Raw genomic sequence first — 26,877 nt, 5'->3', positions numbered from 1 at the left:
ATTGTGCCTTAGGAGATATGGTGGAAGTTTGAGGTGAACAACAGTTCCAACTGAAACAGAAGAAGGCAGTGAGAAAGTTCCCAGATGATAGAAGGGAAAGGATCAGTAGTCCTACGTTTCATTTCAGAAACACCTGTGTTTCAGGATCAGACATTCACCATGAGATTGAGTTCCTTTTAATTTACACATATGGAAGTTAAGTGTTAAATCTGAGTTTTCATCTATAGCTTGGAGATGGGATTTTACCTAATGTCAGACATTTAAAATCTATTTTTCTAGCTCTGCCCCCTTCAGTAAGAGGCCATATAGGTGAATTCATTCATGATAAAAATGTTCCATTTTAATTTTAATTGCTGTTACAGCTCTGATCTGTAATAAGACAGACCTCATTCAAACAGCCAAGGCCCTGTATAAACGCTGACCAGTGTGAATATTCAGGCACATTTGAAGGTCTAGAGCAAGCAATGCTAAACACAGGGCACCGTAACTTCAGAAGAACGTAATCTGTATTGACTTGGAACATCATCGTTAAGGCTTTTGTTACCATTGATCTAGTTTTCAATTCGATTTCACCCACATACTTAGTAGGAATTAATTCAGAAGACTATTGATGAATACATTTGTCTCCTAAAATAAACAAATAGAACACAAAACTTTTGAGTGTTCTGTGGATACTTACCATGAAATAAATCATATTTACAGGTTCAATTGCTAAATGGTTTTATGTGTGTAACAACACATAATGAAATATGAAATAACATAATTACAACAACTAATATGTAATAACATATCCCAATTTAGAGTCTTGTTCACAATTCAGACAGTTTCCAGAACTGCAGTTACTGTCCTGCTCACCCAGAAAGATAAGAATGTTGTGATATAAGGGAAAGGAAGTATTCTCAAACAGTAACTTTGAGCCATGCTGTTGTGTTCAGCATGAAAGCAAAATGCTTGGTCTGTCTTACTCTAGAAGTTAAACTGTACTATGGAAGAGAATGAGAATGTGTTTCACTGCTAGCAGGGAAACTAGCATCCTATTCTGTCTGTGTAATGCAGGCTGTGGATCAGTAATGCCCCAAGACATATGTATCTATAAATCTTGCCATTGACTGAACTGCTTGAACCTAAATGTATAGGATTTCTCTAAAATGGAGTTAGTAGTAAAGGTGACGCAACAAGGGTCGTTCAGTTTTGCAAAAATCTGTCATACTTTGTTCTGCAAACTCTGTAGTCAGATCTAGAAGGTCCTACTTTTTTATATTATGTAATTTTTTAACAATTTTTTAAACAATTTTTTGTATTTTTTTAAATAGATATCTCTATTATAGTCCTGAGAAAAGAATGCGAAAAAAAGAGAAACAAAATGAATCCTGTCTTGATAAATGCACTTAACAGAGATATGCAAAATCCACAGTTTGGAGACAGCATGGAAAGCAAACATTTTTCTTGGTTCCATTTTGGCTTCCACATCTATGAACACATAAGAAAATGTATACATATATACACCTAGCTGCAGTAAATGTATTTGATCTACTATTTTGAAAAAATCTATTCCCTTTTTAAATTCACTTTTTGCATTATTACTACAGAAAGGCAACAATATAATGGTGTCACTCCAGAGCTACTGGATTTGTCTTTCTGTGTTGGATTTGTGTTAAAAGTTTCAGCACTACAGAGCTTGCATTATTTAATGATCTTCTGCACCATTAATTCCTTCTTGTAAGCACTGAAATTGATTTTTTTTCTTAGTACGTGTGGTTCCGTGTTATTCCCTCTTTGGTCATTATCTAAGAATATAAAGTAGCTACAGAAGGGTAAAATAACAGCACTAGTATCTTTCAATGCATTACTGTTTGGTAATTTTAAATTAAAACAAATATTTTAGTTTTCCCTTCAAAAAAAGTAATGTGGAATTAAAAGATAAATATCTGTCTTTGCGGTAGTTTTTTTTGTTCCATGCAATTTTTTTGCAGTGAATTTCTCTGTCTAGTGTTTTATAAAGGTCTTTCAGAAATACCTTGAGTAGTATGTATAGCGTGCAATCTTCTTTCTTGACTTTTTTAAAAATAAGTCAGTTTACATGTTGTTGTATAAATATTATTTGAAACAAATATTTGAATCAATTCAATTATTTGAATTGAAATATGGTTAAACATATGGTTCTTGTGCTGTATTTGAAAGATTACATCAAAATGTTTGTGTGTTAGTGAGTTAAAACTCTTCCTTGTTTCCAGAAATCAAACAGTAAAAATAATTCATGTTGGGAGGTTTTCTGAAATCCCAGTTGCAATTGGTTACGTGAGTTCTTGGTATTAATGTAATTTTATTTGATTCACATATTTTTCCATTACATATTTTAATAGAGTATCATGACAATATATTATAACTTTGTGCGTGGTTTTTTTTTTTTTTTTTTTTTTGAATTGTCTATTTTACAAAGTACTGATATCGCGATACTGAAGTCACTATTGGGCACTTACCAACCAGTGACAAGGAAAATTATGTCACAAGATACAGGAGCATTCTTGACGAGATCTTTTTATATCCTTTTTATATCCTACTATATCCTATATCTGACCCTTCAGAAAACGTTTTTTCCCCATTCTTCCTTTGTATTTTTGATGAATATGCATATTATATGTTCAGAAATCCTAATTTCTTCAGATACTTTTTATTGTAAGCAAAGAGCTTTTTTTTCCATTACAATTTTTATTTCAGCTATATCTGCACTTATAAACTAAATGGGTGCAGGACTGGTCTCTGGGGCTGAGGCTAACTGATTCAGAATGACCTGCCTCCATGTTCGTTCAAAGCAGGATAAAAAGTTTAAAGCACAGTATACCCATGTATGAATGTATATACATGTGTATGTCTAGGAATTTGGAGGGGAGCTGACTAGTTGTCCTGGGCTGAAACCACACCAAGGCCATTCCAAAAATCTAAAAGAACAGACAAATAACTTCCAGTGTCGAAGAACATTACTTTGCAGTGTTTGGTAATATACAAAAAAAATATATCTTGATAGTTTGAAACCTTTAACTTTTTAGAGACCAAGCAATAAATGATGTAGTTATAAGACATATGTAAAATCTGCTGTTTGAAATACTTAAATTTTCATAATTACTATTATAACAGCCAAAAAGTAATTTATAATTTGTTAACTTTATACACGCACAAGTAGAAATTGTTTCAAACTGAGTTGTTCTGGTCAGTGAATCAACAAATCAGCAACTCTATCATTAGATCATGGCAAAAAAAATGATTTACTCTTTCTGTCTTATAAATGCATTTGTCATTTAAAAGCATTCAATATAGTTTTGAAGGCTCCATTACAGTGCAGATTAGCATAAATAGTGTGAAGTGAATAGATTGTGTGACTGGCCCAGAAGGAGTTCATCAATTCATTTCAAATTCTAGTGTGGATATTAGTGAGGTTTGGGAAGCCACATTTATCAACATGAGACTGATAAAAAATGCAGTCTAAGATGCAAGGAGGTATCAACAGTTTCTTTAATTTTTATCATTGCTATTTTTCATCTCATCATCATCATTTATCCATATCACTATATATATAAACACCTGTATCTGAAATAAATAGATGAATATATATCTCTGAACTGTGTGTTCACATATGATTCAATATTATTCAGATGGTTCAACATAATTACTGAGCATCTGCTTTAGCTTCTGAACAAAGAGTAACCTCTATATGTATATATGTAAGTATGTAACTCAGTTATACATGGCAAAATATGAGTGAAAACCTGTAAGAGGAGTACTATTCTTTTAGCTGCTATTTAATCTTTCATGAATGCTTTTGAAAAGACAACTACCTCCAGGGAAAATAATTTCAGATATTTCTGGTGCATCCAAATGTCATGCAATAATAGATCTATATAAACATCCAAGCATTAGAACTTTACTTTCCAGCAAAAGTTTTTGCAGTTAAGATGAATTTCATGAGTTTCTGAGCACTTTATGTAAAGTACTTGATCTAGATCAAAAAATATATACTATTTCAATTTCAAGTGTTGCTTCATCTCACTTATATTTGCATCTACCCGAGTCCTTATTATATGGGAAGGATGGATTGACTTCTGCTAGCAAAGATTTCAGTCATCTCAATTTTCTCTTCTTTTTCATCTTCAGTAAAAAAATCCTTATGCAATAGTGTGCTATACCTTTAATTAAATTTTTATGTTTTAATACACGGATGTCTATTATGTATATAGGTAATGTGTGTATTTATCTAATGAATTCGTATGCATATATATTCACTTCTGCTTAGTGAATATTTACAGATTATGAAGACATTAATAGAAATCAAGCCTGTATTTGAAACAGAGAAATGTCCTTAATGTATCAACTAACTGAACCAAACAAAACACTTCAGTATGAGATATAAAAAGTATATTATGTATTAATATATACTATGCATGAGTATACACAGACGATTAATATATTATTATACACACACATATACATACAGGTATGTATATGTATATATACATAAAGACACACAGATAAATAGACAATAACATATATATCCCTACTATGCTATCCCAGGTTCTACAGACTGTGTTCAGCTGGTATATAAAGTCATATTGCCTACCAAATTATTTCTTCATATTGTTCCTGTGGTCTTGCTACTGTCATCTTTTATTGGTGTGGCTTGACTCTCAAAGCATTCTTCATTTCCAGTCAGAAATATTTATATTGAATTTCTTACAGAATGCAACAGAGATGCAGATTTTATTGTAACTAATGTGCTTTTCCATGACTGGTGGTTCTTTGGTCTAAAGTAGCTGTCATTTGTCCTACTGACAGGTACACCTACTGCGAAACGCTGGCGATGAAGTTACCATCACCGTTCAGTACCTCAGGGAAGCTCCATCATTTTTAAAGCTCCCATTAGGTAAGGCAAAATTAAAGGATAGGAATAATTTGTTTTTCTCTTTGCAGTATTTCTCATAAAAAGAAGACACTAAGAGAAATAGGAATTCAATTCTTGAGTGTTTTCTGCAAGAAACAGAAAATTATGTACTTTATTGCTTAATTTGTAAAAATCTAATGTCTACTGCATGATTGCTTCTGTATAGTTTGTTCAAAACGAACCTGAAATATCACTAAAATGAAGTGCAATCACAGATGCTTTTTTGAAAGTTTTTCCATACTAGGGTTGACTGAATACAATAAGGAAATATTTATAAACATTTGAATCCTACATTCACAGTGAAAGGGATTTTTACTCGAAATCATCATGAAAAACAGCAATACACTTACTTACACATAAAACAAATACATGACATTAATTGTGTATTGTAATATATACTATATATATAACATGTAATAAATTATGTTGATATTTTGTCCGTTTTATCAAGCAGAATAATGGTGTACCACACGTGTAATCAAACCGTAGGATTAGGGAATTTAGCAAAACAGATTTAAACTGTGTCCGTTCTCTGGGTTTTGGTGTAAATAGTGCTCAACTGTGTACTTGTTTTTTATTAATTTGAACAGACCAAGATTTGCCAAAGTCTGCCTCCTGTGGTTACAAAATGAGTGTCTGTCATTTCATCTAGTTTCTTACACTTGCTATAAGCAAAGTTGACAGGCCTTTTCTAAGATGAACTATACCTTTCATCTTAAAACCCTTATTTCTCTGCTTATAGTTTATCATTTCCATTTGAAAAATGAATATAAATTAATGAAATTCAAAGAAATTCTACCTTGAGAGATTGTTGACTGTTCAATGCCCTTTATAAGAAGAATTTCATTTTTTTCTTCCTGCTTTCCTATCACCAGAGAGCTAAAGAGTAATAGCCCTGTAATCCTTTGATAACCGTGCCTAAGCTTAGGCACAATTTTGCTAAGATAGTCAGCTCTCATTAGTAGTATCTGGGCTGTTAGCCATAGTCTTCTTTAGTTAATGATGGTTACACCTGCCTGGTCTTTGGCAAGAAGGAAATAAGGAAAAGACACCCATTAGATTTCCTGTATGTTATAGAACAGAAGGTCTTACAAATATTTTTATGGTCTTACTAATTATTATTATTAATAATACTAGGTCTTACTAATATTTACTGCCCTCCTGGGGCCCAGGTTAAGGATGTCACCAGGAAACTTCCAAACCTGATTCGACCCACAAACTATATTACCATTACAATACCATTGATGGTCTCACATGTGGGAGGAGTAGAAGTGGCAGCATGCAGCCTGAGGGCAAGCAAAAGGGACTCTAAGGAATTGGGTTAGATGATCAGCAACTCAGGCGTGCGGGTCCTTTTCTCTTCCATTCTCCCCACTGCTGACAGCAATATAGAAAGAAACAGGACAATACAGTCCATCAACACATGGTTCCGTGGCTGGTGTCATCACCACAACTTTGTTTTCTTTGGCAACAGGAAGCCTTACATGGCACCTGACATGATGGCATCTAATGAGATTCATCTTTCTCAAAGAGGGAAGAGGGTCCTGGGTTCTGAAGAGCCCTAGCAGGGCTCTTCAAGAAGTCTTTGAACTAGATTCAAGGATATCATCAGGGAAGCAGGTGATAAGGTAGGCGATGGCCTGTCATGCCACTCAGAGAAGCCTAACTCCAGAGCCTGTGAAGGGCGCCCAAAGCCTGGAGAGGTTAAACAGCAAAATATGAGAACTACTGAAAACCCACATAGTCAAGTTCCAGCTGCCCCTGCTAGAATGAGAGGCACATTGAGTGCCCAACTCAAATGCCTCTGTGTAAAGGCATGCAGCATGGGAATAAACAAGGGGAACTGGAGATGCATGTGCAATTGCAGGGCCATGATCTCTCATTGCAATTATGTACATGTGGTGGGATAGCTCTCATGTCTGAAACGTGGCTACGGATTCCTTTAGGTTTTTCAGGAAGGACAGGCCAGGAAGATGAGGTGGGGGAGTTGCCCTTTACTTGAGATAGCAACTTCAATGTATGGAGATCAGCATAGGGGAGGATGAAGCATGAGTCAAGAACCCGTGGGTGAGGATCAAGGGCAGCATGGTTGTGGGAGCTTACTACAGGCCTCCTGACCAGAGAGAGGAAGTGGATGAGGCCTTCTACAGGAAGCTTCATGATCTCAGGCCCTGGTCCTTATGGGGGACTTCAACCACCCTTATGTCTGCTGGGATAATCACACAGCTAGGAGCAGACAGTTCAGGAGATTCCTGCAAAACATTGCAGATAGATAACTTCTTGACTCAGGTGGTTGATGGGCCAACAAGGGTGCTGCTAGACCTGATACTAGCAAACAGAGATAGTCTAGTTGGAAATGTGAAGGTTAGGGACAGTCTTGGCTGCAGTGACCCTGAGATGTTGGAATTCACAATCCTGCAAGGAGGAAGCTGGGCAAGAAATAGGATTGCAACCCTGGACTTCAAGAGTCCAGAGAGAGGACTTCGAGCTAGCTTTGACCTCTTCAGGGAGCAACTTGGAGCAATCCCCTGGGCTAGGATATTGGAAGGAAAAGGAGGTCCAGGAAAGTTGGCTAATATTCAAACACCACTTTCTCCAAGCTCAGGATTGGTGCATTCCTACAAGAAAGAACTCGAGCAAGACAGGCAGGAGATCTATGTGGATGGGCAAGGAGCTTTTGGGTAAACTTAATGAGGAAAAGAGCACATACATACATAATGTGGAAGAAAGGTCAGACAACATGGGAAGAATATAGGAATATTGTCAGAGAATGTAGGGATGCAACAAGGAAGGCCAGGGCCCGTTTGAAATTAGAGTTAGCAAGAGATGCCAGGAACAACAGGATGGATTTCTATAAGTACATCAGCAGCAAGAGGAAGACTAGGGAAAATGTTAGTCTGACACTGAATGGGGAAAGTGCCTTGGTGACGGAGGATGCAGAGAAAGCAGAGTTACTAAATGCCTTCTTTGCTTCTGTCTTTACTGCTAAGACTAGTCCCCATGAACTACAGAGCCTGAGGACAAGAGAGAGAGCTGGGAGAGAGGAAGACTTTCCACAGAACAAGGAGGACTGGGTTAGAGATTATTTAGGCAAACTGGACACACATAAATCTATAGACCCGTATGGGATGCACCCAAAACTGCTGAGGGCACTGGTGAGGGTTATTGCTCAGCCGCTCGCCATCATCTTTGAGAGGTCATGGAGAACGGGGGAGGTGCCAGAGGACTGGAAGAAACCAACGTCACTCCAGTCTTCAAAAAGGGCAAGAGGGAGGAGCTGGGGAACTACAGGGTGTTCAAGCTCACCTCCATCCCTGGAAAGGTGATGGAGCAGCTCATCCTAGAGAACATCTCTAGGCATGTCAAAGAAAAGAAGGTGGTCAAGAGTAGTCAGCATGGATTTACCAAGAAGTCATGTTTGATGAACCAGATAGCCTTCTACAATGGGATGACTGGTTGAATGGACGATGGGAGAGCAGTGGATGTTGTCTACATTGATTTCAGCAAGGCTTTCAACACAGTCTCCCATAATGTCCTCATGGGGCAAGCTCCAGGATTGTGAGTTATATGAGTGGACAATGAGGTGCATTGAGAACTGTCTGGATGGCAGAGCTCAGAGGGTCATGATAAATGGGGCCGAGTCTAGTTGGAGGCCTGTGGGCAGAGATGTCTGCAAGGGTCAGTACTGGGCCCAGTGCTTTTCAACTTGTTCATCAGTGACTTGGATGAGGGGACAGAGTGCATCCTGAGCAAGCTTGTGGATGATACCAAACTGGGTGCAGTGGCCGACACTCCCGAGGGCTGTGCTGCCATTCAGAGGGACCTGGACAGGTTGGAGAGTTGGGCAGAGAGGAACGTCCTGGGCGTCGACAAGAACAAGTGCAGGGTCCTGCATCTGAGGAGGGATAACCCCAGGCGCCAGTACAGATTAGGGGTTGACCTGCTGGAAAGCAGCTTCATGGAGAGGGACTGGGGAGTCCTGGTTGACAAGACATTAACCATGAGTCAGCAATGTGACCTTGTGGCCAAGAAAGCCAATGGGACCCTGGCCTGCATGAGGAGGAGTGTTGCCAGCAGATCGAGGGAGGTAATCCTGCACCTCTTCTTAGCTCTGGTAAGGCCCCCGCCTGGAGGCAGTTCTGGGCTCAGACAAGAGGGATATGGAACTTCTAGAAATGGTCCATCAACAAAGATGATTAAGGGACTGGAGCATCTATCGTATGAGGAAAGACTAAGCGACCTGAACCAGTTTAACCTAGAGAAGAGAGGACTGAGAGGAGATCTGATCAATATGTATAAATACCTGAGGGGAGAGTGTAGGGAGGATGCGGCCAAACTCTTCCCGGTGGCGGCCGGTTACAGGACAAGGGATAATGGGTACAAATTGAAACACAGTAAGTTCCATTTCCCTGTGAGGAAGAACTTCCTGACTGTGAGGGTGACAGAGCCCTGGCACAGGCTGCCCAGGGAGTTTGTGGAGTCTCCTTCTCTGGAGATCTTCCAAACCCGCCTGGGTGCAACCCTGTGCCACGTGCTCTAGGTGTCCCTGCTTGAGCAGGAGCGTTGGACTAGATGATCTCTAGGAGTTCCTTCTAACCTTCTAACCAGCAGACACCACCAGGAAGATGTGATCAAAGGATGATTCATGGAAGATAGCGCAGTAGCTGAATCAGTAAATCATTGTTTGTAGATGCCAAATACTCTTTCATATGACTCCTGTCATGGGGAAGGAGTGAAGGGAACAAGAACTAGGTGCTTCCAGATGGTAGGGCTAGTGGTATCACAATCTACCCCTCGCTGGATCCACAATAATTGGTGTCCCTATCCAGTGTCAGGGGAGGTTTTCTCGCTTCCCAAGAGTGAGATTAAGACACAAACGGGGTCAAATGCCATACAACCTTTTAAGCTTTATTCTCATAAGTGCAAATAGGACAGAGAGAAGAAGAAGAGAAAAGGAAAGAAAGATAAGCAAGCAAGCGGGAGAGATGCAACAAGATTATAGTTACCACCACGAGTCCAGCTAAGTATCGCTGGCTCCACTTCGGTGCAGGTACAGGCGTCTCAGTGCAGGTGATGTTCTGTGACCGAAGGCCATGCATACTGGTACAGGTGATGTTCCATGCTGCCCAGGGAGGGGAAAAATGTGCTCCTTTTATGTCCCCCTTCTCAAAGGGTCCTCCCATTTTCTCGAAGTTTTCTGGTACGTGTTGTTCCTGTTGTACGTGCTGTGTGCTTTTGTATTCCTCTTCACCCCCATTCCTCTTCACCCCCGATTCGCATGCAAACTGCTCTGGGCACTGTCATTGTTGTCATTGTTCAGGTCTTGAGATGATCTTCCAATGCCAAGTAGATAGCTGATATTACAGTCTTCCCAGAGATAAGATGACAGGGTTAGGAGGCGCATATGGTAAGAGACCTTCCCAGAGATAAGGTGCCAGGGCATTGTCCAGGTAAATGGTGTGTCAGAGATTTCAAGACAAACACAGCCCATAACAGTCTCTTACAATTGGTCTGTAGGAATGGCATCTGCCACGGATTAGGACAGGAAGACCTAGGTTCTTGTGGGAAGAGGGCTTTTTAAAAAAGAAAATTAAATATATATATTATGAGAAAGCAGGAAACTTAATTTTCTCTTCTTGACTGTGTGATTTTATTTTGTTTTGAATTTGGAAATTAAATGCTGATAAGTAACTGAAATTGTCTCTTTTTTCTTTCCATGAATTCCAAGAGCTCCTGACATGTTAGCTTCTCCAAGATGTACAGCTATATGCCCTGGTGGCCACCCCACATTGAGGCAGGGCATCAAGGTTCAGAATCTTCTGCTGGATAATAAAGTAGGCCTGCTAAGGAGTGATGGACTGTGGAGTTGGGTGCCACCAGGCAGATTTTTTTGTTCTTGAAGGGGAAACTTGTATTGTAGCATCAACAACTGTCTGCTAATTAAGTTTTCCTGCTGTATAACTAGGATGATTTCTCATCCCATAGCTTGTGGTTTGTTCCACAGTCACTGTGGGCAAGTAAGAGAATGGATCTGTGTTCCTGGAAACAAAAAAGCGGAATTTCAACTTTTGGAAATGGGTGAGAATTTTGTTAGTTAATTAGTTGTTAGGATTCCTTGCTGAGTCTGGGACTGACTCCATTATGCATGACAGTTTAGCAGAGCGCTAAGGGCCTTGTAGGGCCCTTTTAGATAAGGTTCACTGCTGCTGGAAAGATTTCCTGAGAATATTTTATTGTCAATCAGACTCTCTTAAGAAATTTCTTTTTCTGATAGTTAGACAAAATAAGCAGAGTATTCTGAAGTTGCAAGTGTAATTAAAATTTATTAGGAGCTTTTCCTTCAGTTTTATTTTGTGGTTTGACTGGAATAGTCTTTTTTCAGGTTTGTCCATTGGAGCTTTTCTATGACATAATTAGCAAGTCAGATAATTTTTTTTGCTCAGATGTTTATTGTAATTCATCGACTGAAATAAAGAGCCATCTGTTGATGGGGCTCCAGTGACCTTCTAGGTCTAGCAAGTTTATGATTTTTAACAGAATCCACATCATTTTAAAATAAAAAGTAGAGTGCTTAACTTTTTAAATTAAAAAATCAGAGTGCTTCAATCAGAAAGAATAGAAATGAAGAAGATTTATAAACAATTCCCACACCTGAACAACTGCAAATGAGTTTTTGCTTTCAGATTTAGTTTCATAGAACTCAGTGATCTCCTGAGTTATTGCTAACACTGCAGGGGCCCCTGTGACACTTTCCCTCACCTCTGAGATCTGGCTCTGCTTCCTAGAACCCTCAGGAGGTCTCTTTTTGTGAGCTGCAAACTGCTGTATTGTTGCTACAGCTCCTTCTCTGACTCCTTCTCACCTTGAAGACCGAGTTGCATTCTCTTATTGTACTCAACTGTTGTTCAAGTAAAGGTCAATCTTCTCATCAACCACAAAATCCTTCCTAACCCAGCTTTCTAAATAAAATAAAATAAAATAACACAACTAAGAATAAGCACATTAAACACATACAGCTTGTCATAGTCTGCATTCACATTTCTCATGGATTGACTGTTTAATTACAATTTGGGTAGGGTAAGATGAGAGCTAAGTAATAAAAAGATGGTGAAAACCTCGTAATGTATCAAATGCGTAGTATCTGACATGAGTATCCATTAGGATATTGTATAGATAGTGCTTCTTGAACACTAGTCCAACACTTTCCAGAGTTGGACTAATACTAAACCCATTTAGTTTGAAGTCTCATCTACTTGGGCAAAGACTACAGGAGCATACAGTATAAGTTTTACTTCACATGAGTACATTGTGTGTTGTGTGTTTGCTCTCTTTTTATCTATCTCTGTTTGGAAAGATGAGAGAACAGCACCTTCCATGAAAGCATTTGAGCATATCCAGGGGCAGTTTCAAAAGTGCTAAATGTGGCCGTGAGTGGGCAATCCGTGAGTATGTGAGGCACAATGAGCAGGGAGCAAGCTAAAAGGCTTGTGAACTCAATTGCAAGTCTATTTTAGTCAACATGGATTTAGAGATTTAGGAATCTCTAAAATTCATGTATTTGATAGGTTAAATCAATAGTAGAGAATGGATAGTTCAATTTTAAGTATTAAATGAGTCTATTAAGTAGATTCATGTATTTGTGATAATTACGGGAGATAATGGAGGAGATCTGCAGCAGAGAATTTTATGTCAACTTCAATGTTTTTATTTTGTTTTACTTAAATGTTTTTATCTAGAATGTAGAAATTATTTCCAGGAAGTTATGATCATCGACTAGTCCAAATAATATAAATTTTTGTGTTCGTATACGTGAAACTCATCATAAAGTGTTATAGTTACTACTATTTGTGCTTGAGTTAGTTAGACATATATAAGCAAACTGCATCTATACTATCTAAATATCCAAATGTTTTGTAAAATGAATATTCAAATATGATTAATTATATGAATGGCCATCAGCCAGTTTCCATGGCCATCACAGATATAAAGCCATTACAAATGCCTCACCTAGACATACAGAAATTACTGCAAGTTAAAACATGCTGGAACTTCAGAATCAGAGTATTGTTTTGAAAGCTCAGCGCTGAACTGACAGAGATTTGTTATGGAGACAATGAGCTTTTGTTGAACTAACTTCCATTTTACTAAATCTTTCAGATATGTGGTATAAAAGCATATGAAAATATGTGGCCAAAAATGACTTTAAGAATTTCATGATGTTACACTTTAAAAACCTATTAATGTGAAATATTTTACAGGCAATTTCAGGTGATTTCTTCAGACTGAAAAAAAACGGAGTTTTCAGGGGTGATGAATATAATACTGTGAAATTGATTTTATTTACTTTATTGTTAAGATCAAGTCCTGTCTGATGGTAATTGTATGAAGTATGTAATAAGAGCTATATATTAAGATTATACTTTTTTAAAATATGTACAATGATGTGAATTCGTACTGCTTCCATTATAAAAGTTGGTTAGTAAATAGAGATGCATCAAGCTAACCTAGAGTCAAATTAACCATTAAGGCAGTATAATGATGTATAACTGTTAAAGATTTATCTCAGAGATAATTTTGAGACTGTCATTGCAAAATGGCTTCTTGCTTTTAATCTCTCTGTTTTAAAATGTACCTCATACTTTAACATAATGGGCACTTGTAACAAAAAAATTCATTAATAAAGGGTACTTATCTGTACAGTTAGTGCTTGCCTGAGAGGTTCTTACTAGCTTTGTCTATAAATACAGATCATGGTTATACTGTAGGAAGAGTCAATCAATAGTGAATAAGAAATGTATTCATAAAATTAATGGGATTTTTGTAACTAAATTACTTACTTGGTTTTAAATATATCATTCTTAGTGCAAAAGGGTTTAATCCTGCTAACAGTTAAGCATATTAGAAATTCCCCTGAGCACAGTCTTTATATAATGACATCAGTCCAGCAGCTTTTATCTTTCTGGACGTATAAAGTAGGATATATGGCAGACACATTTTATCGGCTGTCATTCTGAAATACAAGCAGTGCTTCTCTTTTGGTAGTTTATATTGAAAGTTCTCATTGTGTCTTCCTTTTTTTCTTTGAAATATTATATAATATATGATAATATGATGTAATATTAACATAGTATAATATCTTAACAACATATAATATGATATAAAGTAATGTAACATAAAAAGTTATCTTTCTTCATCTGATTTCAGGTTCCCCTGGACCATCTAGTGATCACAGCAGTGGAGCTTCATCACCTCTCTTTGACAGTGGCTTACATTTAAATGGAAACTCAGCTAACACGGTAAACAAATTAGTAATAAAAACATTATGTAAACTGCGTAAATTCACTTTTCATTTTGATCTTCAGAATGTTAACATAAGGCAATCCTAAGGATTTTTTTTTTAAGGCATATTCTGTAAGATTCTGGATTTACAAAGTAACCAACATGGGCTCTTGAATTTCTAAATTCTTACTCTGAGAAGCTTACCACAGTAAGACTGGGTCACAGAGCATATGACTTCATGTTGGCTTTTGACATATTTTATTCACTTTAAAAAATGCTGACTTACACATGGAATTCTGAAAAGAATGTAAGGATTGAATTCCTGAAGCAAATGTTCATGAAAGTAAAGAAAGTGAAAAAAAAAAAAGTGGAAAGAAATGAAATTAGAAAGCAGAGTTAGGGAGAATAACATCCAGTTCTTTAATCTGTGAGATAATTGGTTCTTTTCTCCTTCAGCAAGCAGCTATGATTTAAGCATACATAACAACATGACATAGCATAATATAAAATGAGTGTTTCTTTTTTTCCTTTTTGAAGGAAAAAGACTAGTTGGCAAAGCCAAAGAAGACAGGTTTTCTTAGTGGTCATGTTGTTATCTTTTAAAAATTAAGATTGAAAGTGGAAATAGCATCCATAAAAGAAAGGACCATCTTGGTGACAACTTCTTTAGATCCAAACTAGTTGCAACCGTAGTCTTTTCACTTGGATATTGTATTTCACAGAAAGTATGTCCAAGGAATGTAGAGAAAGAAGATGATATTCCTTTCTTTCTTTCTTTCTTTCTTTCTTTCTTTCTTTCTTTCTTTCTTTCTTTCTTTCTTTCTTTCTTTCTTTCTTTCTTTCTTTCTTTCTTTCTTTCTTTCTTTCTTTCTTTCTTTCTTTCTTTCTTTCTTTCTTTCTTTCTTTCTTTCTTTCTTTCTTTCTTTCTTTCTTTCTTTCTTTCTTTCTTTCTTTCTTTCTTTCTTTCTTTCTTTCTTTCTTTCTTTCTTTCTTTCTTTCTTTCTTTCTTTCTTTCTTTCTTTCTTTCTTTCTTTCTTTCTTTCTTTCTTTCTTTCTTTCTTTCTTTCTTTCTTTCTTTCTTTCTTTCTTTCTTTCTTTCTTTCTTCCTTTCTTTCTTCCTTTCTTTCTTCCTTTCTTTCTTCCTTTCTTTCTTCCTTTCTTTCTTCCTTCCTTCCTTCCTTCCTTCCTTCCTTCCTTCCTTCCTTCCTTCCTTCCTTCCTTCCTTCCTTCCTTCCTTCCTTGTTTCTTTCCTTCTTTCCTTGTTTCTTTCCTTCTTTCTTACTTTCTTTCTTTCCTTTTTTTGGGACTCAGCAAAAGATACCAGTGTTCATCTGCTTCCCACAGCACTTTTCTGAGCAGTGTCTCTCTAAACTAATCCTTAAAGCTGTTTTTCATCTGATTAAAATTCCGAGCTTCATCTATGCTGTGATATCTGTAACAGTGCCCAGGGTCCAAACTGCAAACTGAATCTAGATACGAAAAGTTTTGTGTTTATTTGTTTGCAATTAATTATTTCCTTTAGATTATGCTGTTGCATTACCGAAAACCCCAGTCGATCATCAGGGTCCATTATTCTGCTGTGTCAGGGGAATGTGTGTATATATCAAGTGCTCTGCAAAAAATCCATTTTGCAAAGACCATATGGTATAAGTAGAGGGCTATGGTCAGATGATTGCAGGTGATTGCATTAGCATGTTTTAGTAAATTAATACCTTTTAAGTGCTAACATGAGTATTCTGTAATAACTTACAAAAACTATTATGATTGATTGCACTTCGGGAATTGCACATTTTGAACTCTGCACATTATAAAAGGATAATAAGTGGCTGGAGACATTTAAATTTGTAACAGATTAATTTAGAATTGTAGTTTCCAAGGTAGCACACAAAAGACTGTAAGCCTGAAATATAGGCAGAAAAACAGAGAGAAAAAAAAAAGAGAATGAGAGAGAGAGAATACTTAGGAAATTACTTGTTTTTTATTAACGAAAAACATTCTAAATGATCTAAGCACAAAAAAACTAGATTTTGAGATAGCCCACAGAAAGTATATAGTCAAACTTTTCTCAAAGTAAGCTGTGAGCTGTGATCAGAACTTCAAAAGAGGTTGTGAATATGTTTCAACTACTAGCTAGTGAGTGTTTCTATTTTTTTTTTAATTATATGTTTTCATTCTTATGGAAAGGGAAGAGCAGTTGGTCCCAGTGTTTTTGAAAGCTATGGGTATTTAAACTGCTTTAATTTTAGCTTGGTAGTGGAGATCTGATTCACTTGAATAATCTGTTACATCTGTGAGTTTTTATTGCAGTCATATCAGTGTTGTATTAGGCAGTGCCCATATATTAATGAGTGGAAATGCTGCTCCAAAAAGCATGCAAGGGATTAGAAATAAGAGAAAGGGAATGACTGTTATGCCAGTTTTACAAGCTATCTTTCAGCATCTCTGTTCTGAAAAGCAGTAGAACAGAGATACTTGAGCTAATACTGTGCCAGGCCATAACACTCACATGGCTCAATAGAATATCCCATAAAGATACTGACTTGTATCGTATAGAAAGTAGTCTAGTCATGTTAATATACAGCTCTTTCTGCCTAATATACTATTTTCTGTTCTAGTGCCAGCTTGCAGTCCTATGCCACACATATACTTGCGATCATAACTGTGCAGGATCTGTTATATGTGATATGTGATATCATCTCCAGGATTTACATACAACTTTCGTACACTGTTTGAGCCATATGCAGTACAGTACTTTAACTAACAGACAGGATTTTCAGTAGTGCATACATCAAAACAGTAGTGACTCCCTGAAAATCTATGTACTACATACTTTATCGAGCATAAGCAAACGTGTTGAAGTACCCTCTTTATATCTAATTGTTTTGTGCTTTGGCACTGTGACAAAATGCTACAAAGGTTGGTAGTGACAGGTCCATTCATTTGTATATGATACGTAGTCTATTGAATGCAATGTGAGGGGAAGAAAAAACGTTCAGTCTTTAGTGCTAGAGAAGGAGCTGGTCTCAAGGCAAGGGATTACAGGTCACGTACCTTAATGATTTGCACTACAGAACAATAGGGAAGATACAATGTGGTTATTCTTCTTGCTGTCCAGATGTCCTAGGTTTCTGACTGACTTGAAAAAAAGTAAAAGTCTGAAATAACTTTTAATCAAAACATATAATGAAACACAAGAAAATACAATTAAATTATTATTATTCAGGCACAGTTGCCAGGCACACGGGGAGAATGTAGTTATTTTTCATTTGTTTGAAAATCCAGCTTCCCTGAGATAAGGTAAAAGCTCTCAAAATGACACTCTGATAAGTGAGTTGAGACCAAAGTAGACCATGTAATTTAAGAATTCTAATTATATTTGGAAAAAGTATATGGTGAGTTGGGTTGGTTAGGTGAAACTAAAGGATTTAGTACTTTCTATATTTCTTTTAAATCTTTATTTCCTTAATAACTTTATTTCATCTATTAAATCAAAGTGTTTTGCATTAAGAAATGCATTGTCTATTTCATCACCCGCTAAGCTTATAAAGAAGAAAAAATACAGATTTCCAATAACTGATGGGATCCATAGGATGCTAAATATTTAATGTGCTATGCAAGACCCTGGTTTCAGAGTAAAAAGTATTGCTCAATCAAGCGTGTAAAAGGCAAAAAAGAGAAAAGGTTCCAAGAAAGGGAATGGACACCCCAATACGGAGTTATGCTGATGGATACTTTCAGTAAGTGATTTTGCCATTGAATTGTGATCCAGTTGCTGCACTACATCTAAAAGCTTCAATGATTTTATTTTTGATTGATTCTATGACATCTTTCAATTCAATATAAATGCACTATTTATCATTCTGAAGTTTTATTTTATTCTCCATTTTTGCTATTCTGGAGCTCATTTGGAAGAAGTTTCAAGATTACAGATCAATACTTTTTATATTAGATTTGTTTAGCATGTGATACCAGTAGACTTAGGCCTTCCTGATCAGTAAATCTATTATTTTCTTACTGAGAATGGAAGTATTATGGGTATAGATTTTAAAGCTTTAAATTGACATTTAGTTTATACTGCCTCATATAGTAATGCATGAGCAAAAATGTAACAAATATCACAAGTACTTTATAGTACTTCAAGATTACTGTCACTCTTACTTAGGGTGTCAATGCTGGTTACTGTCATGAAAGTATCATGAATATTTGCTGAACAGAAAAGAAAAAAATGTTGCAATAGATGAGCTAGGTACACTTAAATATTTTGGATTGTGGCTGGCCTGAGGATCTATATGAAATGAGATAAATACACTGCAAATAAGTGCATTTCTTTTACTTCATGAATAAATTTGAAATGGCTATCTCTTCTGCATACTTGGGAAAATAATCTGAATTTTCTCTTCTGATTACACCTTCCAGAAGTTGATGGAGTAGAAAAATGGTAGAAAAATCTAGATGTTCAAAAGCACTGTATGTCTCTAATTCAGATTAGAGTTGACTGGGATTTTCACTCTGATATTATCTGTTAATACTTTCAACAGAAATAGTTCTTCAGGCATTGAAGCTTATTCTTGTTTGTCATTTCTTCTGCACATAAATTTGCAGATGTTTTGAATATGGTTTTATGATTTTGTTTTTTGACTTAGAGCCTTAGCAAAGTCTGTTGAAACGACATGTAGAATTGCAAAAGTCTTGTAAGTAAACAGTGAGCAATGTTTATTGTTTTACATTATCTAATGCTAGTAAAAAACAAAACAAAACAAACAAACAAAAAAACAGTTTTAACTAAGTAAAAACATTTAAATTGGTCTGATGTTTTCACTATGTCCAGGAGGTAGGTTTAAACATTTTAGGTACAACTGGCCTTGCTCAGTTTCCATTGGAAACAAAATCAGATCAAGAAAGACCATGTTAAAGCTTCTGGCTTTGGGTAGTCTTTTTAAGACTTCTAGCCATACTCAACAAAGAAGTGAAACAGTGAAACTATGGAACTGGTATGCCAAGGAGAATATAACTTGAGTTGTATTCAGTATCTATTCTGGTTTTATTTATTATTTCTACATATTTTCCTCATAAACAGCTATTTCTTATTGTGAACAAGTTGTTTTCATATTTTTTACCTTTTTTTTTTTCGTTTTACTTCTCATTGGTAGCAAAAAGAAAATGGCTTAAAAGATAGGTTTATTATTTAGTTTGTTATCCTTTCTCATATAACTGGCCTTTTTTTTTACCCTGCTTATTTTTTTTAAATAAATTTCATTTACAATTAAAATATTTCAAGTGGTCTGCCTAACTGATGAATCCTGGGGAGCCACTTGTCTGCCTGGTCACTAGGAATCCACCTTAGCGTTAGTGATATTGCTCTGTAGGTTTTACTGGTTTTCTTGAGTAGTTTGGCTTTGCACAGATAGGTAAAGGAGTTCTTTCTTTGGAGTGAGTGTTACGTTAAAGAATGATAGTCTTCTGCAAGGCCTAAGACATACAGGAGTTCAGGAGGAGAGCTCTGGATGAATGACATTTGCACTAGATTGTTGGACAAAATCATCTCTTTTTTTCTGTCACTACCAATTCTACTGTCTATAACCAGAAAGTTTTAAAATGGTCCAAACTAGATGGTAGAAAGAAGTCATAAATTTGAAACTCTATTTTAAGAATAAACAAACTAGTGACAATTTCCCAGCTGGTGGTAATGTGGTGAGCAATAGCAACAGCATTCCTTCAAGTACCCATTCTTTTGAAGTGCCCATCAGAAGCTTGTGGTAAGTAGGAAATGCTTACATATGTTGGAATTCACAGGATTGAAGAGGAAATGAGGAAGCTGAAAAGAAGTAAAAAGCTTTTTAAATATATATTAGTAATATATATTTTAATATATATTAGATAGATCCACCTGTTGTTGCCCTAGTTAGGGTTAGATTATTGTTCTAAATACCAAGCCTTGATAATGATCAGCATGGAAATAGAGAAGCAGGCAACAAAGAGGCAAGAAGTTCTCTCACAGAGTTCCATCCAGTGTTATTCCTCAAGTTCCTAAAGATGTGCGCTTCCGCAGACTGTGTGGAATCATAAAATTTGGCCCATGCGTGAGCTACTTTCTGTGTGGAGGGATACTTCTCTTTATCTGAGGATGTGGGAAGCTCTCCAAAACTGTCTGCAATAGGTGAAGTTTGAACATATTCACATTTGTAGTATGACTCCATATTAATCTCAGCATTATTTTCTTTATTTTCCTATGCCTTATATACTTGTAACATAATGTTTTTATTTCTAACTGCAGTTATAATTTGAGGAAAAACACAATTACCTTTTTTTTTTTTTTCCTGAAATTTAATTAATTTTTCTCTCTGCCATTGTCCTCATCTCCTTCCTCCAAAAAAGGATGTAGCTGGAAGGCCATTCCCGGCAAGGTCACTGAGGCTACTCAGGAACCAATTAGATACTAGCCCGAGGGAAGCAAATTAAAGAAAAAGGTGCAAGATTCTGTCAAAGAATCCATATCTATTCTCAAAAAATATCTTAGGCTTGTACTTTATTGAATCGTTTTAAAAAATAATGTAAGAGTACCTGGCAGCACCACTATAATGAAATATTAATTAATATTTTCATTGTAAATCACTTCTGGATAAGTTAATATAATTGAAAAGTTTTTTAATTTGTTCCTCACCAGTAGCGTAAATACTAGTCTTACTAATTTAAACATGTAGTTACTGTAGTTTACAGGGCGGTTCAAGCCCCTGCCACAGATTCCTGTGTACACACCTCATATAGATTTTCATACATTAAATTAAAAAAAAAATGAAAGTCTGTAAGAGCAGCCATTCAATTTTAAAATCATACATGTGAGACAACCTTACAATCTTTTTTTTTTTGTGTGTGTGATTAAGATAGAGAGGGGGCAATATCTTGTTTCACATGCTGTTTCACCTTCTTTCCATTTAATTAAACAATGCCTGCCAATTAGAATAATGTAGAGTAGAGCTCTGTAATTAAAAGTTGCTGCTTCCACTGAATTTTAAAGACATCCAATTACTTGTCCAAATTGTTATTTCATCTGGAATAGCTTGTTTCCTGTATAGAAGCCTCTAGCTATTAAATGATTTGGCGATGCATGCTTTACCACCTAATTACTATCGTTTTATCGTTTTAAAGCTGTCACAGATTTGTGCACCTGCTTCTAAGCATTCCATTAAAAGTAAATAAACACCAACTCTCTGCTGATTTGATGCTGTATCAAAGGAATGCATAGGTATTTTGATGTCATCATTATATGAATTCTGAGACTAGAGCAACACTCTAATTGACTCTTGTTTACAGTAGCTATGACTATAGTGTGTTTCATTGGCTGGGCTTCACAAGAGGTTAAAACTGATCCAGGTTAAAACGAAGCTGACAAAAATTTATTCACATAATTATACAAATGATGTTTGTGTGAGTCGGCAGCGCTGCGTTGTTTTGGCAGTGATACTAGAATATACAGGCTTTAAAAAATGAAAATTACATTAAATTATACCCTGATTCAGAATGGTGCAACCTCACAGGGTCTTGGCTGGATTTGAGCTTTTTGGACTCTACAGGATGAGCTAACCAAGTTCTCAAGTTCTCCGCCGCTCTAGTTCCAATTTTAGTTTCCAGTCTACTTTTGACAAACCCATGAACAGTCTCACTAATCAGAACTAATATAGTTGAGCATATTCAAAGACTTGTACAATATCATTGGAAATTATAAAACTCTGAAGCCCTTCTCCAGAATTAAGTGTAAGACAAATCAGCCCACGTTGAAAAGCTTACTGCCTTCAAGGGTTTCTTTTGAGTATGCTCTAATATATTTAGTAATGAAGATTTGATGAGAGGCACTCTAATTTGTATCAAAAAGATGCAAAAAAGTTAGTATACTCACAGTTTTACCAGAATTCATCAAAACTTGTTGTCCAGTGTTTTCACTTATAGTTAAAGAGTTAAAATTTGTATATTAGGTATAATTAAATTTTAATTTTAAAATTAAAATGATAAATTTTAAATGTTGCATTATCAAATATATTAATGTAGTTAACATTTTCATATACATATTCAGTAAAGATCTGCCTTTCTGTTCTGAACTTTTAAACAATGCTTACTAAAGCGTAAATAAAAAAATGCATTAGAAGATAAATAATATCATCCTCATAACCTTTTATTTTATCCACTGTCAACAGCAAGCAATAATCCAGTATTAACCTTTCTTAATAGAAAACAAACAAACAACAGAAAAACCCACAGTTTTACAGAACAGGTTTGACAGTTTAATAATGTACTTTGAATGATAAATTATCTAAAACAACAACAAAAAGTTGCATTATAAATTATTTATAAAGATCTTACAGAAGACAAGAAAACTCACAGAAAAAAGGTCTGTAGTTTTCTCCTATGAGTACCCCACTTATTCATTTCCTTTTAGCTAGTTTTACCTTTCTATCTTAGCCAAAACAATAACTTCATTGAACGTAAAGTTTCAATATAAGAAGTTAGTGGTGCATACGTATTTGATCCAGGTGTTCTCGAAAGCTGTTGTGAGTGAATATCTTACCAGACTTTTGAAACCTGGAAACACGCAAGTTAGCAAATAATTGCAAAAAATGAGGGGTTTTGATAAAAGACAAAAATCTTACAGAACACAAATAAGCCTTTTGTGAAATCATTTGCTCTGGTTACATTAATAACTAGTTATGTTATAATGATAAACTTTTGCACATGATAATCTTTTAAACCCAACTTACTAATGTTTAAACCTGTAATTTTATCTTCGAATATTGTTTTTTTTTACTAATGTTTTGGTCTGGATTCCATTCAAATATTTACTGAGTAGTAAATGCCAGATATATCCACAAAGCACATGCAGGGGCATCTGTTCATGCCTTTCTCCATTCCCAGTGGGGACACATCACTGGTAGGAGGAACAGAGCAGTTCCAGCAAACACATTACCGGGTTGAGAAGTGACAAAGAAGGCAGAGTACTCCTAAAAAGAATCGCGTCTTCTTAGCTATTTCTTGACCACATTCTTCCAATAGCATTTTGCAACAGCAGCAGAAATACCTTGAGATATCTCCAGTTTACCAGTTTATCAAAACAGGACATTGATGGGCATTCAGTTATCAGGAAGCTTTGGAAATAAAAGCATTCCAGAAAGTGAAGGTGAGGTGGTTTTTTTTCAATTAAAAATTGCTACAAAGAGCAAGACTGCACTGCTTGGAATGAGAAAATCTCAAATCCTTGACTTTTTCCATCACCTCTACTGTTCTACACTGCAAGAGACCATAGAAAGCTCAGATATTGGTAAAAAGACGGCTTCTGACCCCCCCCTTTTTTTTTTTTTCTTTTTTTTTTTTCTTTCTCAAAGCTAGTGAGACTAGAGCAAGGCATCACGGTAGAAAAAAAAGATAGCCTCTTTAAAGGGAACAAATACTTGATGCCAATCAGTTTAGTCTTTTAAGAATACCCCCTACCAATTTTTGTTGCCTCTTTTTCCTTGCCTTCTTTGCGCTATAACAATGTTTGCAATAGATATTGCAGGTATGTTCCTTCATCTTCACCCACTATGAAGGTTTTGCAAGACTCCCTTCCTGCAAGCCATAGTATATTTGCAGTATGGAGTAAAAAGTATTTTAAAGTGCAAGCTGAAGCACACTGAGTAGAATGACCCTGAGTATTTTTTTGCCTTCCAAGCTGCCTTAACTGAGCTTCAACCTGTCTGAAGCCCATGTTTAAAGAAAGAGCTGTATCAGCCTAGAAAATCACTGTGGCTGCTGTCAAGGAGCAGCCATAAGAGAAATACCAAATTAAATTACTAAGGAAAATTCAGAAATACTTTCCTCCAATGATACAATATTTTCCTTGTTGAGATTCAGAATCAGTGGTAGGGTGTCTTTTTTTTTTTTTTTTTTTTTTTTCTTTTTTTTAGCAAGATAAAATAACCAATTGCCAAAGTTCTGGGCAATTTATTGTAGCAGGAGGAAAAGGGTAGAGTTTTCTACCTTCCTGTGTTCTAATAGTAGAAGCTTGATTATAGAGACATATTTAATTAGATCTCCCACTTAACAGAGAATGCTTTATTCTGCTTATGGAAAGACTTTCTGGTTGACCCATAATGAGTTGCTATAGAATATGCTTTTTTAAAAAAACAAAGCTCTCGTATAAATTGTCCTTCATAGGTCAGTGATTGCTAATGGGATACAGAATCGTTCCCTCCTCCAGGTCAACAGTTCACAGCTGTCTCAGGTGGGTAGTGATTATGTGTCATTACAAACTGATTCTTGTTCAGTGTTCTGTCAAAAATGAGATTTTTGTGCTCAGTCCATTTCCTAATGGACAGGTGTTACAAGCAAATTGGCGCTAATTGGCAACATTGTTGGAGGTCTCAGCAGAAAGGCAAAGGTATGAAATGGACCATAAGATAAAAGATGTGATTGCAGAAGTGATCCCTAAACAGCCAAATTTTTTAGTGTTTTGGAGGGGTGATGTGGAGAGTTGCATCATGAGCAGCAGCTGTTCAGTAGACAGCAGGCTTGAAGGGCAGCCTGCTCAGCACGCTGGAATTTGTCCTCAACACATGCTGTGAAACAGGAACAGAAGAAATATCTAGTTTTATTACTATGCTATATTCTATACACCTTGTATTAAAAGTGAACAACTGTTTCCTAATCACTTTCTCTGTATTTCTGGAGAAATACTTAATATCAGAAGATTCTTCTGCGGCTGTTTTCATTTTGATCTTATTTTTATTGCTCTTCTTTGCTTGGTGTACTTAGTAAACTTGATCAGTCCAATGTTCACCACCTTATCCAGTTCATTCATTGATATGCATAAGTTGTCTTGGGGCGCTCTGATAATGCCCCTAAACAGTGAGGAACATTGCTCCAAATTGTTATATTTTCTTTACTATATTTTGTTATATTTTAGCTAATTATTCTTCTGTATTTGTCTTGCCAGGCTATTATGTTCAGATTATCTAGATCTGATCCATATCTAGAGACTGGAGAGGATAGGAAAAATAGATGAGGATACTTCAAAAATTGTGGCTCTTCTTTACTTTCTGATTACTGGATATAAACTGTATTGATTGTTTTCAAGCGTTTATGTTTGACTGCAATAAACTACCTTCAGCTTTATTCTTAGACTTTTCAGTTTCTAGAAAGGCACTTTAGATTTTGTTGATAATTTTCAGCTTCACAGTGCATGAAATTATGTCACAAAATCATTTGTGCAGAATTCAGAAATATGTAACAGATTCTTCACTATGATCTTATAAAATTTATATGAAGCTCTGGAGGCACCTTAGCCTTCTGAGGCTAATTGTATGGAATAGAATTGTCTATGAAGTTTTTTATTAAAGATTCTTCAACAACACTAGAACAACGCTAGAAGATATGTCAGATGAAAGCTGGATTTTCCTGGGGACCTTGCAAATACTCTAAATGAAATTATTTTCCCCAAACAGTTTGATTCATAAGAGATAATATTTTAGTATTACCAATTCTGGTGATTTCGTTACAGATTTTTATTTACTAGAAGGCATTCTTCTGCCACTAAATTTCAGTGGTCCTTTTAGAACAGGAAATGATTCTGGCTTATTTAAATAAATAAATAGAAAGATCAGCCCATGCTGACTGTAAGAACTTTCAAAAAAAATGTTAACCCTAAAACCTTATGAGCAAAAAGAGAACTAGAAATAATACAAATCTCAGAGTTTTTTATTTTGATTAATTTTCATGGTTTTTGAATACTGGGGTTTAACAGAGCTGAGGTTACCTCATTGTGTAGTGTTTCTGCTTTTGTAAGTACTAGTCAGTACATATTTGGTACTTAAAAAAAAAAGACAACTTTTCAACTACATCTTGTGCTAGAAAATTCTCTCAACAGCTTGTGATAACAGATAGAAAACTCAGATGCCTAGTCTTGGCCTTAATAGCTATGTCTGTGAATCTTTTTCAGCTGCTTCTCTATAATATTGCTATCTTTATAAAAAGAGTGCAGTGCTGAAGTGTCATGATAGTGAGATAAGAGTACCAATGAAACCTTTTTGAGTTATCATTTTTGTGAGCTCTATAAGAAGCTCCTAGGTGTACTTTTGTTGCCATATAATAATCATTTTGCAGTACATAATCATACATCCTGAGTGGTACTCTGAACAATGAATTCCAGCTGAATTACAGTAGTTACTCAGCTGTTCCTAATTGAATTGATTTCTGCCTGTAAACATGATTTTCAACTCAATCGCAATCAAAACCAGTAGCCATCATTTCTTTCTATATTTGGGCATATGTACTTCCGCTGTACTGTTCCATCTGAACTCCTACTGGAGTAAAACTCCGTTTTCACAAACCTCTGGACATTATATCATAAATAATGAACTACACACATACCACTGAATGTATATATATAAATGCTACTAGTTCTGTGACAATCTAAATAATACTGTTCATGTTTCCTTCTGTGGTGCCTTCAGGAACTAATTAAACAATTAGCCGTGATACACAGGAGGCAATATATATATTAGGAAGCTGATCTTTATGTAATCTCTACTTTAGGTTTGGCTAGAACCTTTTATCAATAACAGTATGTCCAGTCTTATTCCCTTAACTTAGTTTGCAATGGCATTTACACACATTTAATTTAATATTATTTTCTTTTATTT

General features: G+C 35.9%; 1 protein-coding gene across 1 annotated transcript in view; it reads left to right on the top strand.

Annotated features, from left to right (window-relative positions):
• Positions 1-26,877, top strand: part of SNTG2 (syntrophin gamma 2) — a gene marked incomplete at its 5' end in the record, with an annotated part of 130,316 nt that overhangs the window by 34,865 nt on the left and 68,574 nt on the right. The window contains 2 exons of the mRNA XM_088530604.1: positions 4,828-4,915; positions 14,138-14,229. Coding sequence (XP_088386730.1) covers positions 4,828-4,915; positions 14,138-14,229 — 180 coding nt within the window. The remainder of the gene's footprint in view (positions 1-4,827; positions 4,916-14,137; positions 14,230-26,877) is intronic.

This window comes from Tinamus guttatus, unplaced genomic scaffold (assembly GCF_059628265.1).
Source record: "Tinamus guttatus ecotype Peru unplaced genomic scaffold, ASM5962826v1 Tinamus_guttatus_pri_ptg000383l, whole genome shotgun sequence".
NCBI lineage: Eukaryota > Metazoa > Chordata > Aves > Tinamiformes > Tinamidae > Tinamus > Tinamus guttatus.
This window is presented reverse-complemented; position numbering and strand designations above follow the sequence as displayed.